Here is a 14,461-nt window from a genome sequence, read left to right on the forward strand (position 1 = left end):
AGATTTTTTTAAAGGTAGGTAGAATAATATAAGCTACTCTATCAGATGGATTCAGAGAGGTGCTGAGCACCTTATTTCACATTGAAGTCCATGGAAACTGAGAATGTTCGCTATCTTGCAGGAGGCGGTCAGCACCTGACAGGATCAGGCCCCTACATAGAGCTACATAAGTGTTTAGGGTTGATATAATGAAAAATACACTTGGCAGAGAGGAAATGTCAAAAGTGACTTGTAATACAAAGTAAACCTTAATGATTTTAAATTAAATAATTGAAAAATTGTCTTTCCTTTTAAAAAAATACATTAAAAAATGGCTTATAGTAGGTGATTCTCTAAATATATATTCCTGAATGGGTGTACACAGACACAACCATGTATGTAGGAAATATAGTGCTGATGAAATATACAGACAAAGTAGGAATATTTTTTCTTTCCAGTATTAAAGTCTTCCTATAATATCTGTGTCATATCCAACGAACACATTCTTGCTGAATTGGATTTTGCATTCTGCTGTCCATTGTGTTCTATTTTCCTCTGGATATGAACTCATTTTGGCCCCCTTAAGCCAATGATATGAGCCGATATAATTCAATGGCTAAAGTAGAAGTGTTTCTCGTTATTTAGACTGAGAATAGTGCACATCTTAAGACAGAAACCCCGTAGGCTTTACTGAATACCAGGAGCAACCCAGAAATATTTACTGCACAGGGTGAGAGAAGCACCCTCAACCTCTAATAAGAATGGGAGAGACAAAGGGTGCCACATTCCAGAGCACCTCCAATACGTTAAGGGAAAACTGATTTCCCTCATGGTGGTAGAAGTGAGCTGGTGAGCAGTTGTTAAGGCATGGTTTGTGGGAGAGGAAAATGGAAGCTCAGGAGGAAGGATGCGTAGCGATGACCCTATGAACCTGTTTCAGCCAACCTATTTCCTGAGTCACTGCCTCAAGGATACAGCAGGCCCTCTTTGTGTACGTCCTTGGTTGGGATTGGGCAAGAGAGACGGAAGTTCTGTTCAGATGCCCAGAATCCGCTAGGAAGTGCATAAAACACAAAACTTGACATTAGATTTTGATATGAGTCTGGGAACGTATTGCTGGATTTTAATCAAGCATCATTTCACTATACAGCAAAGGAAGGAAAAGCACATGGTACAGTTTTTTTTTCTCTTGGTAATGATTATTTTGAAGCTAAAATGCCCGTGGGATATTTTACATACAGAGGCAAAAGCTCTTAACGTTTCCTTACTGCTATTTCATGTAGCTTGCAAACTCATATACTTTAAAGAGGAATGTAAACATTCTCCCTGTTTCTTATTGGGCCAATATTCTCTTCTGGTGTAGATGAATGCCACTGGGTGACTTGAGTGGAGTCATCCATTCTCACCAGCAGAGAATTTGGCTTTTCATGTATGAAAATCATTTTTCAACTCCAGTCTAACTGTCAATAAGAAGGCCTGGGATGTTAGGTCCTGTTCCTGTCCTTGTTGCAGTTAATGGGCATTTTGCCATTGACTTTGATGGAAGCATGATGGTATCTTTCATAAATGCCCCTCCAATCAGGACCTGATTCTGCCACGCTCACTTGCATCAAATAGTATCTTGCTATGTGAGTAATGCCATTGATTCCAGTGGAATTACTTGCAGAAGAAGACACTACTCAACATGAGTAAGGGTTCAGAATTGGGACCACAGTGATTTGCCATGTGACTTTTTTGTTTTTTAATTCCATAACCTAGTTTGCTTCAGGCACTTTTTATATTAACAACAATTTCTGCACAGAGTGCTGGCAGCAATGATTGGGTCTAGATTTCCAGTCCGAATTCAGGGAATTTTTATTTTTTATTTTCCCCTCCTGGATACAAGGAGTCAGTAAGATAAACAAGCATCATGTTCCTTTCGGAACAGTCTTTGACGCAGAAGCTCTGAAAATTCTTTTAACACATCCAAAATACATGGGCAAAGACCATAGAATGAACATAGCATTTTTAAATACGTTTTTTTTCAATCTAAGCACTGCCTACTATCTTGATTTTTACAGATTATTTCATGCTGAAATTATGCCTATTTGCATGGATAGTCATTCTTTAAAACTAGCCACAGATGCAGTCCTAGGGAGCACGTAGATGTTTTTACAGGTGAACCGAAAGAGATGGGAGCAATTCCAAAAAGTCTGCATGCTGCCTTTGGCAATATACCCTGTTATTGTGAAGATTGTGCACTGTTAAGCAAATGTGAAGTTTAATGTTAGATAAACACAGCATGAAAAATATTTTAATGTTATTTAGTATAGTGTTAAATTTTAAGAAACAGGAAGAAACATTGCACTTCATGTGCAATGTGCATTTAGCATCACTAGTTAATAAGTCACAAATTATGTCAAGAACCTTTTATAAAATGCAAGGAAGTGTTATCTTTTTATACTGTGTTCCTGGGAAACAATGAGAGTTCATATAAAGAGAAGGTATCTTCCTTTCTCATGCAGTTGATTGATGTTATATTCTTTCATCTTTCCATATTTTTTCTCTTCTGTTTTTGCATGTCACAGGAAATAAGATTTTGTGTATCCAAAATGTAACATATAAGAATGGCTTCATTGGGCATTTGAGATATTATTTTTGGAGCCTGTTCTAAAACAGAGCTGTAACACTGAAAAATGCCTTGATTTTGCTTATGCAAACAATGGAATGCCCTATATCATAGCTTATGAAATGTGAACATTTCGTGCTTTAGCACTGGGATTTACTTTTGAGAATATAAGTTACCAAAAAGGGCAGAGTATTTGGAGAATTTAAAACACCACAATGGCAATTCAGTGGCATCTGCTAGGTTATATTAATGATATTCAGTATTTTTGCTTTCTCTTTATATATATATATATATATATATATATTCTAATCCTGACCATTAAAAAAAAATCTTAATGCATTTTGATTCACTGAATAAATGCTGCCTTAATGATTTAAGAGAGTTTTTGCAACATAAGTATTAAATGTGTGTATGTTTTCTATGCTTCTCTCACTCACGCATACATCACCCTTTGTGAAATTAAGTAAAAGTTGTTATTTTGACCTTCGGATGTTTATTTATTAGTTCTTTTCTTTTAGTCTTAGAAAATACAATTACAGTTTTTACATTGCAATTGATATTTTTTTAATCCAAATTTTATACAGCTTCTTGGTTTAACAATAAATCTTAAATAAGGACTACTTTCATCTTCTTTTGTAACATGTATCTCAATGCCCTAAATTTAATCAATTGGTTGTCAGAGGCTGTGTTCTTCTAATCTACTGTTTCTTCTGAAGATAAACAGTATCATTTTAGGCATTTGTGCAAGAGAATCATATTACTGGTGCTTAAGCAGTTTTTGCTTTTTTAAATCTTAATCCATCTTAAACCAGTGGAGCAGAAATATTTAAAAATGTTTCATTTCAAGCAGAGTGCATAATACATTGCAATAATTGTAATGTGCCATAAATCCCAGAGCCTATGCATTTTGCATTTTATTCAGGATTGAGGTCAGGAAATTTGGAGAAATTTAAAGAAAATGATTCATCAGTCCTTTTGTTCTGTTGGCCAGGGTCCCAGGATTCTTGAGCTGAGCCCAGCTGACAAGCTTTTGAAGATGGCACAATAACAGTCCAGTGATGCCTGACCATGACAGCACAGCCCTCTTAAGCAGGCAAACCAAGAGAAGAAGAGTTGATATTGGAGTGAAAAGGACGGTAGGGACAGCATCTGCATTTTTTGCAAAGGCAAGAGCAACATTTTTTAGTGCCATGAATCCCCAAGGTTCAGAGCAGGATGTTGAGTATTCAGTGGTGCAGCATGCAGATGGGGAAAAGTCAAATGTACTCCGCAAGCTGCTGAAGAGGGCGAACTCGTATGAAGATGCCATGATGCCTTTTCCAGGAGCAACCATAATTTCCCAGCTGTTGAAAAATAACATGAACAAAAATGGTGGCACAGAGCCCAGTTTCCAAGCCAGCGGTCTCTCTAGTACAGGCTCAGAAGTACATCAGGAGGATGTATGCAGCAACTCTTCAAGAGACAGCCCCCAAGAGTGTCTTTCCCCTTTTGGCAGGCCTGCTATGAGCCAGTTTGATATGGATCGGTTATGTGATGAGCACCTGAGAGCTAAGCGCGCCCGGGTTGAGAATATAATTCGGGGTATGAGCCATTCCCCAAGTGTGGCATTAAGGGGCAATGAAAATGAAAGAGAGATGGCTCCACAGTCTGTAAGTCCCCGAGAAAGCTACAGAGAAAACAAACGCAAGCAAAAGCTGCCTCAACAGCAGCAACAGAGTTTCCAGCAGCTGGTTTCAGCTCGAAAAGAACAGAAGCGAGAGGAGCGCAGACAGCTGAAACAGCAGCTGGAGGACATGCAGAAACAGCTGCGCCAGCTGCAGGAAAAGTTCTACCAAATCTATGACAGCACTGATTCCGAAAATGATGAAGATGGTAACCTGTCTGAAGACAGCATGCGTTCAGAAATCATGGATGCTAGAGCAAGGGATTCTGTTGGCAGGTCAGATAATGAAATGTGTGAGTTAGACCCAGGGCAGTTCATTGATCGTGCAAGAGCCCTGATCAGGGAACAAGAAATAGCTGAAAATAAGCCTAAAAGAGAAGGTCCTAAGGAAAAAGAACACAGGCCAAACTCTTTCCATCCAGAAGGCAAACATTTGGCTGAGACCTTGAAACAGGAACTGAACACTGCCATGTCACAAGTTGTGGACACAGTGGTTAAAGTTTTCTCATCCAAGCCCTCACGCCAGCTTCCTCAGGTCTTTCCACCTCTTCAAATCCCTCAAGCAAGATTTGCAGTTAATGGGGAAAACCACAACTTCCATACCACAAACCAGCGCCTGCAGTGCTTCGGTGATGTCATCATTCCAAACCCACTAGATACATTCAGCAATGTGCAGATGCCTAATTCCACAGACCAAACAGAAGCACTGCCCCTCGTAGTTCGCAAAAACTCATCTGACCAATCTGCATCAGTCCCACCGCCTGGTGGCCATCACGCTTCTCTGCATCAATCTCCACTCTCAGCTACCACGGGCTTCACCACTTCTTCTTTCCGCCATCCCTTTCCGCTTCCCCTCATGGCATACCCGTTTCAGAATCCTTTAGGTGCTCCATCTGCCTCCTTTCCAGGGAAAGATAGAGCCTCCCCAGAATCCTTAGACTTAACTAGGGAGACCACGAGTCTGAGGACCAAGATGTCGTCGCACCATATGAACCACCATCCTTGTTCACCAGCACACCCTCCCAGCACAGCTGAAGGTCTCTCTTTGTCTCTCATAAAGTCTGAGTGTGGTGACCTACAAGATATGTCTGAAATCTCACCTTACTCGGGAAGTGCAATATCCTTTTCTAAAAAAAATATAATCGGTTGCAATACCAGGCCCAATATGTGTAAGTTTGCTTTCCTCTTTTGTTGGGTAACTTAAGACAAACTTCACTGCATACATAATTGTATGCAATGCTTTCATACAGAGTATTTCTGGTAATAGCACATTCTAAGATGGAGTAGCCAAGGACTTGTAAGCGTAGTGATTAAATAAAGTATCAGGTAATGAACAGTGCTGCTTCAGCCAAAACGTTCTGCTCTTTCCCTATATCACCCGCCTGGTCTATTTTCAGGGAGAACTTTAAACAGATTCCTTCCTCTCCCCCTGTAAAACATTTGCTTCAGTTATAACAGAAAGTAAGAGAGGTTTCAGGGCCTAGCTGTGTGGAACTTTCCCTCCTGTCGGTGAGCTTTTCCTCACCCGGCTAGTCCCACTGCAGGAAATAGCAACGCTTGCATGAGTAAGTGCTCACACATGTAAGGGCTCCACAACTGGGCCCTTTATTATGGGGGAAAATGGGACATCTTATCCCTCAGTGTCTCCCTGCTGAAAACACTTAACCTTCCAAATGATTTTTTTCTCCCTATTAAAGCCAAAGTAAAGCCCGACCCATTTTAACAGTGTCGTTCCCGACTCTCACAAAGAACAAACAGTTGGTTGGTTGTAAATCATCAGTTCGGCTCTCAAGTGAGTAAACAAACAAAACACAAAAGATACAGGTACTGATGTATTCAAGCTGCATCAACTTCTTTCCCCCACCCAGAGGTCTGTTCCTCAGCTCTTGTGCAGCTGCCTGCTATGCATGATTAACCTCTGTTCAGCCGTACACAGAAATCTTTTGTCCTAACATACACAAAGCAAATTATTTTGGAAAGCTAGGGAGCACAGTTAGATATAAAACTTCAGCTGTATTACATTTACAGGACGTCCTCCCCTCGCCCCCCCTCCTGTTTTTTTGTTGTTGTTGTTTTTTGTTTAAATAACTTTTTCGCTCCGGATCAGGCTTTTGAAAAATATAGCTCTGCTTATATTTAGGCATATCCAGCTATTTCGATATTAATTTTCTGTAAACTAGTCCTTTTGGCAATTTTTTATGAGCAATTACATTCCTTCCCCTCTCCCCCTCCTCCCCGTTCCCCTAATGTGTGTTCTGGAATGGTCAGAAGATTTTATTTATTTTTTAAATGACTAAATGTGGATAAAAGGTGATATTTGCCCAATGCTAAATTGAGGACTTTCAATGAAGGATACAATTATATTTTATACCTAACATAAGACCTCTCCAGAAGGCAATCACACAAGTATAAAGTCTTAGCTATAGTTAATTTCCTTTCCAAGTTGATGAAGGCCATCATAACTGAATGACCATATCCATCCTTGAGTAATAATAGTGCTATTGATAAAGTTGTCCTTTTTCCAATAATAGCAGTGGAGGAAGGTGCCAGGTATATGTTTGTATCTTTGAGTATCTTTTTGTGGTTAATAATTTTGACGGATTAGATTAATTGTAAACACCTTTTAAAAAAAAAAAAAGGGCAAGAGTGCCTCAGCAAATTAATTGCAGAGATTCAAGGCCTGATCCTGCAAACTCTTATTCATGTGAGTAGTCCTCACTTATATGAATTGTCCAATTTGACTTAAAAGGACTACTGACATGGGTCAGGGTGGGTTGGTTCAGGCCCAAAAAACCCTTCACCTGTAGGTCACCAGTTCAAAACCAGCCTGGGTTGGTGTTATCAAAAGTTTTTGCCATCTAATAACTATTTGCTGGCCTACGTGGAATGCATTGCTGATCTCAGTCCAGGTCTTAGAGGGCAAGTGTTCACATTTTGAAAGCACCACAAATGGAAACCATGTTGGCAGTCACAGGTGATGTCTACACTGAAATACAAGACCTGCGACACAGCCACAGCTGGCCCAGGCTGGGCTGCGGGTGTAGACATCTGGGCTTGGGCTGGAGCCTGGGCTCTGGGACTCTTCCCGTCCCATGGGCCCCCAGAGCTTGAGCTTAAGCCTGAATGTCTGCATTGCAATTTTACAGCCCTGCAGACAGAGCCACATGAGCTGACCGAGGCCTGCCACAGGTGTTTAAATACTGCGTAGACAAACCTTTAAAGACCAAATCATGAATGGGAATGGAGACTGAAGTAGCCTCTCATCCCACGGAGGTGATCTCTTCAAGTCAGGGTTCATACCCATTTTGGGGGGTGTGAGGGAAACGTGCCCATTCAGTATCCTCTGTGTGAATTAAAAATGTATTTCAGTGTAAGGCCAGCATCTTCCATAAACACTGAAAATTACTAATTCGGATTAAAAAACCCTTCCTTCCTTCCAATTCTGTCTTCTGATGCACTCAGAGCAGCTTATATTGAAGTAAACAGGAGCCCCAATTGTGCAGCTGAGGCCAAAATTCGGTAACTATGTAATTGCCGACTAACAACGTGGTGGCATATTACTTGTTTTCAGTAAAAGTAGCTTTCTTTTCCTCCTGGAAAGAAGAATGAAAAATCTTTCACTTCTTCAAAGGGGGACTGAAAAGGAAAAAACATTCTGTGTGTACAAGCTGTTAGTCTTTCCTTTGGCTATAACTCTGTATGACCCACTCTGTTTATTATTCTAGTGCAACTCAGTATTTTTGGAACTGGTGCTGTTTCTGTTGTCCTGTTTGGTTTCTGTCTTCCCCTCTTTCTGCTACAGCGTTCACCCCCTCCCCCGCATTATATTCCTCTCTCTGACTGGCCGCCATTATCACAGCATGTTACTTCTGATGGAGAAGGTGTGCAGGCAGCCTCCTCTAGAACCAGGGCCACTCTGAAGGTTAGTCAGTGGGGAAACTGAGTATTAATGTGGGTGCCACTTTCCCTTCTCCCCCACGCACCTTATTCCCTTGACACTCTGACTCGCTCAGTTAGCCACTATTGCAGCCTGGATACAAATATATTTGAAAAGCTTCTAGATTCTCAAATACCCGTTATACAGAAGTGTGCACACCAGTATAAAACTCTATTGTGGTGATATTTTTCTAGCAACTGCCCACTTGTCCATGCAGCCTATAGTTTATTCTAGGTGAAGGCATATGGGAGAGAGTATGGAGGTTTGTTTGTATTAGACTTTGTTTTGGCCTCTTTATTTCACATGGTTCAATGTGCATATATAAAGAATATGTTTCTTAAGAGAGGCAGTTTTTCCTTCACAACGTAAAACAACATCTGTTTCTCTGGACAATACAGCCAGGATAAGAACATAAGATCAGCAGATACAGCCAAGTTCAGGTTTTAGTAGCAGACTGAAATCCTGAACCAGTCCCTCTTATTGTTTTGTTTTGTTTTTTTTCCCAAACCTACATTTGTAAAATGCACCTGATCGTTACCAGCCTTGTTGAATTGTGCAAGGAAATGGTTAATGTTTGCGTATTCTGCTAAACAAGATAAGATACACCTGCACGGTGAGTTCATATCTTGGTCATTAATGTATTCTGTATCTTTGCAAACTAATCTGTTTAATCAAATATTAAGTTTTATTCAAATGCTAAAAGAAACAGACAGCCAATTGTTTTTCTGCATGATCATCCTTGTCATGCACCCTCTTTGCATCTCAAGAAAAATAGCCTTGTTCAGCCCCAAAACATTTGCATATATCAAACTGAAGCACAACAGTAGGTTTTTTTGTGCCGTTAAGACATCTGCACAGGTGAAGATGTTCAGCATTTTTTCCACCGAAGGAAGATTTTAATAATGTTAGTGAAACTTTTTTAAAATCCTTAATTTTTAAATAGAATTCCAATCCAACTGGGGCAAGTTTCTCAGTCCAATATGTGAAAGCTACAATTAGTGAATTACCACATTTTGAAATGAGGATTTACTATATCTGACTAGAATTAAACTAATTAAACTTTTAAAAAGTGAGCAATTGTATAGCAAGCTGGATAACTCTGTGCTGTTGATAAAACCTGGGAAATGCCAGGATACTTTCAGTCCAGCTTCTTCTTTCAAGGTTCTTTAAGATGTGTAGAAATATTCCTAGCAATTGAGAGGTATGCTGAAAAAAGCAACCATTGTGTAATTTAAGCAGCAACTTGGCCTTACAACTACAGATATTTTACCTGAAGTGGCAGATTTCTGCTCCTTTCTCCTCATCCAATACCAATATATGGTACAAAAGCCTAACATTTTCAGGAATTTGAAGCGAAAGTGAGAGGAACAGAAGATTATTGTCACATAAAAATATCTTAGTAGAAAAGGGTAGTTACTCAGGTGGATTAAGCCCATTTGCTTTTTGGCACAAATCAGGTGCAAGAGTCTACATGTAGTGTAAGTTAAAACACACAGCGAGTGTACATACGTTTCCTTCCCTCACCCCCACTTCCTATTTCTTACATGTGCCTTTTGGCTGCTGTTGTTTTAGGTAAGGCTATATTGTACGTTGTAAATACACAACACTCAGACTCAGGTTGTTTGAACACTGCTTTAGGCTCAGCTGCAGTGCACTGTTTCTCTGATCTTTTATGTTCCTGAGCAGATGTCTTTCATTAATTTATGGATTTATCATTTCTTTCTTTCTTTCTTTCTTTTTTTTTTTACACCTGGCAGCTGGCTCAAGTTTCAGCAGTTATTGTCTATTTTGCATTACACATAGAATTGAATGTCATCTGTCTTCACAAAGCTATGGCTAAGAGAATTGAGGCAAGCCACATGAGCTGCTGGGACAGAGCTTGTTTGCGTTCCATTCTGCACCCTCCCCCCCTTTCCTTTTACCTCCTTAATATTTATTTGTGCTCATTTTCTTTCCTGGCCTTGAATGGGGCTTAGCTCGTGTTCAGTACAGCTGTATGTTTACTGAATCTATTCCATCATGAGTCATTGTGCGTGTGTAAGTATCCTGGAAACAGCTAGTGCTTTCTTGGAAGAACAGTTGCTTTTCAGCACAAGCACTTAAAAGGGAAATTAACCAATCGGTCAGTTCAGTTTTACACTGAAATAGCAATAGGTTATCTAAGAGTTGGCTCTTAAGTGCTTCATTAACTATTTTTAATTGTTTATTAGAGATCTATCTTGTATCACAATATAACCTTAATGTTAGGCACAAGACATGAAGATTTACAGTGTGCTAGATTTCACTTTAAGAATCCCAAGTGCTTAAATTAATTCTAATTTAAAAAGTGGACTTCTGGGGATTTGAGTTTTAGAACATCTTTCAATATGTGTTTCATTCAATATCAGTAGCCTTTAGCATTATTACAGAAAAATAAGCAAAAATCATAAATACAAAGTAAATCAAAATACTTAAACAACTGTCTAATATGCTTAAATCCAGTGAATACTGAAGCTTGGGGAGAGTTTAAGTTCATATCTCAGCTTCCATCAAAATGGACCAAATGCCAAACATGATATCAAGATATTATCTGCTTCGGGGGAATTATAAATTAAGGAGACTTAGGATTTTTCTTTTACTTATTGAAGCGTTGGTTGGTTGGTCCCCGTCCTCCCATGGAATCATATAACTAAATGGATTTCTGGTGTAGAAGTTCTAACTTGTCTAAAACTCTTATCACTAAGCAATAGGTGACAGCTTGCTACCATTATTTCACTTATGCGTTTTGACAGATGGCACTGCAGAGTGTAATGCTCTTTTAGACTTCTCTATCAGTCTAATGGAGGTAACTGGAGGTTCTTTCAACTCTTCTCTTGGCACAAGAAGTATGTCAGTCATAAATTATCTTCTTTGTAATCATTAAGCATCTAAAACAAAACACAAGTTCAGCTGAGCTGTTTTCAGTGCACTTTTTGTAAATGAAGAGGATTTTAAACTATTTTCAGTGGCTATTTTAAAAAAATGTGATATTTTCAGTCTAAAAATGAGCCTTCTCTTTCTACGACTGCATCTGCATGTATGAATAATACATGAATAAATAACCATGTTTTGACTCAATTCAGTAGATCGAGAAAAGATATTCTGCTAACAGAACAATCCTAAATAGTCTGTTGCCTGTCGGCATACATTTCTTTGAACTTCCCACGTTGAGAGCTGGAGCTATTCATTTTGTTCTCCTGTGTTACCGGCTCTGTAAGGTGAAGGCACCTCAGCTGCAGAATAGCTGTGAACTTGTTTGACCTTTCTCCACCATAAGGTGTGAAATAGTGAAATTTTCGTTGAATGTCTTTAGGAAAAACAGTCCTCAGAGAAGCTTCTGGGAAGGACCCTCAATTGACCTTGTAGGGGCCACATTGATTTTCTCCACGTGCATCTTCATTTCTGATAAATTATAAAGCCATTAATTTGCTGAGGAAATGGCAGGGCCAGCCTGCGGCACAGATGTGACCAAAGCCGTGCTAGCACACAGCACACAAAAGAGTGCCAAGAAGCTGGGGGGAAATCAGAAAGCCTAGATTGTTATGGTTAGATTCACATTCCCTTGGGAACTGTTTTAGTTGCGTCTGTTTACAGATCTAAAAGGTAATGATGTTTCCAGGATAAATAGGCCTCCTTATAGGGTAAGTGGCCATTTATTGATCTGCTAACCCACACTTATTGATTAGTTAGCCCCAAATACAGTTTCATTCTCCAAGGAGTTAACTGTGTAAATCAGAACCAGACTTTTTTTTTTAACTACAGAGGGTTTGATTTTTTTTAAGAAATTTAGCTTTCATTAGAAAGCCAGTAATTGTGGCAAAGGAATAATAGGATTAGAGAGAGTAACTCAAGATACTGAATTATATTGGCATTAAAGAAAAAAGGTGAAATATGTTACTTGCATGAAACATTGCTCAGAATCATAAAGCACCTCTGATTGTTTCATGTGCATTAGCATTATATGAGATAAACTGCTCAGTGCTGGGAGAAAAATAAACTGAATTGGAATTGCAAACGAAAGAAAAATCTTGTGATAAGTTTTTTTGCAGCACATGCTTCATGCATTTGTTTCCTTAGCAACAAGTGAACATACATATGGTACACAAACCTTAAACCTGAAAAATTCCTGCCACCAACACCAAGGATGAACTGAGAGACAATGTATGTTATATATCCTCACATATCTCATGTAGTTATTTTGCAGATAATTACAGTTCTAAAGAGCTGCAAATTGAATGTTAACAATTTGTCACTCGGTCCTTACAGAACATTTCTCGAAGGAGCACTTTGCTAGCCATGTATATTCAGAACCAGCTTTTATTCTCAAGCAAAGCATTTTCCTTGACTAATTCAATCCTACATGCAGGAAGGTCTGTCACCCAATCACTTGAAAAAGGCCAAGCTCATGTTCTTTTACACCCGGTACCCAAGTTCCAATATGCTGAAAACCTACTTCTCAGATGTAAAGGTAGGAAAAAAACTTTCTTCCCCCCCTCCTTATTGCATGTTCGCATTTTTGTGGTGAAAATGTATCATTTTAACACATTAAAGGTAAATGACTATTATTTCTAATTTCACTATTACAGCTGATTGTTATTCATTTGACTTTTTCTTCTAAGGTGTGCTTGGGGCCCATGTCTGAAGGGAAAGGGCTGGTTGGGGCGGGGGAATCAAGAGAGAGTCTGAAGTTTCAATGCAAAATAAGAATATTTAATACAGTTGGATGACACAGTTTTACATGTGTGTATCCTCTGAAAAAGACATTTCTGCTGGTGGCATAAATGTACTTCCAAGAACATTTGTGGAGCAGTTCTCAAGTGCTCCCTAATTGTTTCATTTTGGTCGGTTTCCTCATATTTGTGCTTACATAAGCACACTGTAGAATCCCTTTCTTTCTGTCAAAAAGAAACAGTACATTGAAATTCTCCATGCAGCAACTGCTTAAAAACAAAAGTGATGATTGTCTCTTATTTACAACTTAATTTGTTGTTGATGCAGAGTACACTGAGCATAAGGAGGATGAATAAAGTGACAGATTCAGGCCACATTATTCAAATGAGGATATGAAAGCTGTCGACGTACAGCTGCATCCTCCCTCATTCTACAGAATATTAGGACCTCCTGATTTTTTTCCCTAAAAGTAATTGTTCCTTCACATCAACTTGATTTTGTGTTAATCATCTAAGGTTTTTTTTGTAATATAGATTGGGTTTTAATGATTATAATGGCACACATGGTGTTATTATCCAAGTAACTTTATAAACATTACATTAGCTTAAATTAGTTTGTTACATTCCCCCCCTTAACAATTTACACAAGTCCTTATTTTAACTATCTACATGTTTATGGGTTTTTTTTCTATCTTGTTGGAAAATTGGCTCCCTAGTTTGCGACTTGGCCCAGTTTTAAGAGTGACTGAGTAGGGCCATTCTCTTCACTTTATTTTGACTTTATTGAAGGGTTCTTTCCTCCTCCCCATTCCTGTTAGCTTTTATCTAATGTCACATCAAGTTGAACATCTTGGTGGGTTCCTCTGCCTCCCCCCTACCCCTTCTGTGCTCTCAGAGTTGAAAACACATTTCTTCTCATTCAGAGGCAGGCTTTGGGTGGATGGTAACAGCATAAAAAAAGCAATGCAGGCACTTACTAGCCTAAATGGCTGGTCAAGAATCATTAAACACAAAAAAGGCTGTGAATCACGCAGCGGGCCAAGTGAAGGGTTTGCTCTGAGAGTGGTTCCACCTGGTATGGAAAAATCTGAGGGAGCATTTCAAATGACTCGGCACCAATGAGCCACTGGAACCAGATGCAGCATTGGCAGAGTCCTGCTTAAGGGAATCCTGTAATGGTGCCATAACAAGTCTTCTCCAGTAGATATTAATATAGGAAGTAATACAAAGAGTCTTTTTATTGTATTTCTTTTCATAAAGGAAGTATGTTTGTGTTTGCATGTGGTGACCAATATCAATCTTCTTACAATGTCGCAATAATATGTAGTGTTTTGATATTATACCACCTTATATTTATATAGCACCATTCATCCAGAAGAAGCCCAAAGTGCTTTACAAACTGCCTATATAGGGATCACTCACCCACCACTGAAATGCAGCCACCTCCGTGGTGGAACGCGACAGCCATTCTGGGTCAGCAACACCACACAACAGTAGATGTAAATATTAGATATGTTCATCTTTTCTTGGGTATTCCGTATCTTTGTAAATACTTTGAAATGTTTATTACATGTAACATTTCATGG

General features: G+C 39.1%; 1 protein-coding gene across 5 annotated transcripts in view; it reads left to right on the forward strand.

Annotated features, from left to right (window-relative positions):
- Nucleotides 1-14,461, forward strand: part of PROX1 (prospero homeobox 1) — a 54,144-nt gene that overhangs the window by 4,883 nt on the left and 34,800 nt on the right. For 3 of the 5 annotated variants that reach the window (XM_045009975.1, XM_045009977.1, XM_045009976.1), the window contains exons 2-4: nucleotides 3,579-5,367; nucleotides 12,566-12,673; nucleotides 14,237-14,374. In XM_045009975.1, the coding sequence (XP_044865910.1) occupies nucleotides 3,646-5,367; nucleotides 12,566-12,673; nucleotides 14,237-14,374 (1,968 nt within the window). In that variant the 5' untranslated portion in view covers nucleotides 3,579-3,645. The remainder of the gene's footprint in view (nucleotides 1-3,578; nucleotides 5,368-12,565; nucleotides 12,674-14,236; nucleotides 14,375-14,461) is intronic. The other 2 variants (XM_045009978.1, XM_045009979.1) reach the window with 1 other exon arrangement.

The sequence above is a fragment of the Mauremys mutica genome, chromosome 3, assembly GCF_020497125.1.
Source record: "Mauremys mutica isolate MM-2020 ecotype Southern chromosome 3, ASM2049712v1, whole genome shotgun sequence".
In the NCBI taxonomy this organism is placed as follows: Eukaryota; Metazoa; Chordata; order Testudines; family Geoemydidae; genus Mauremys; species Mauremys mutica.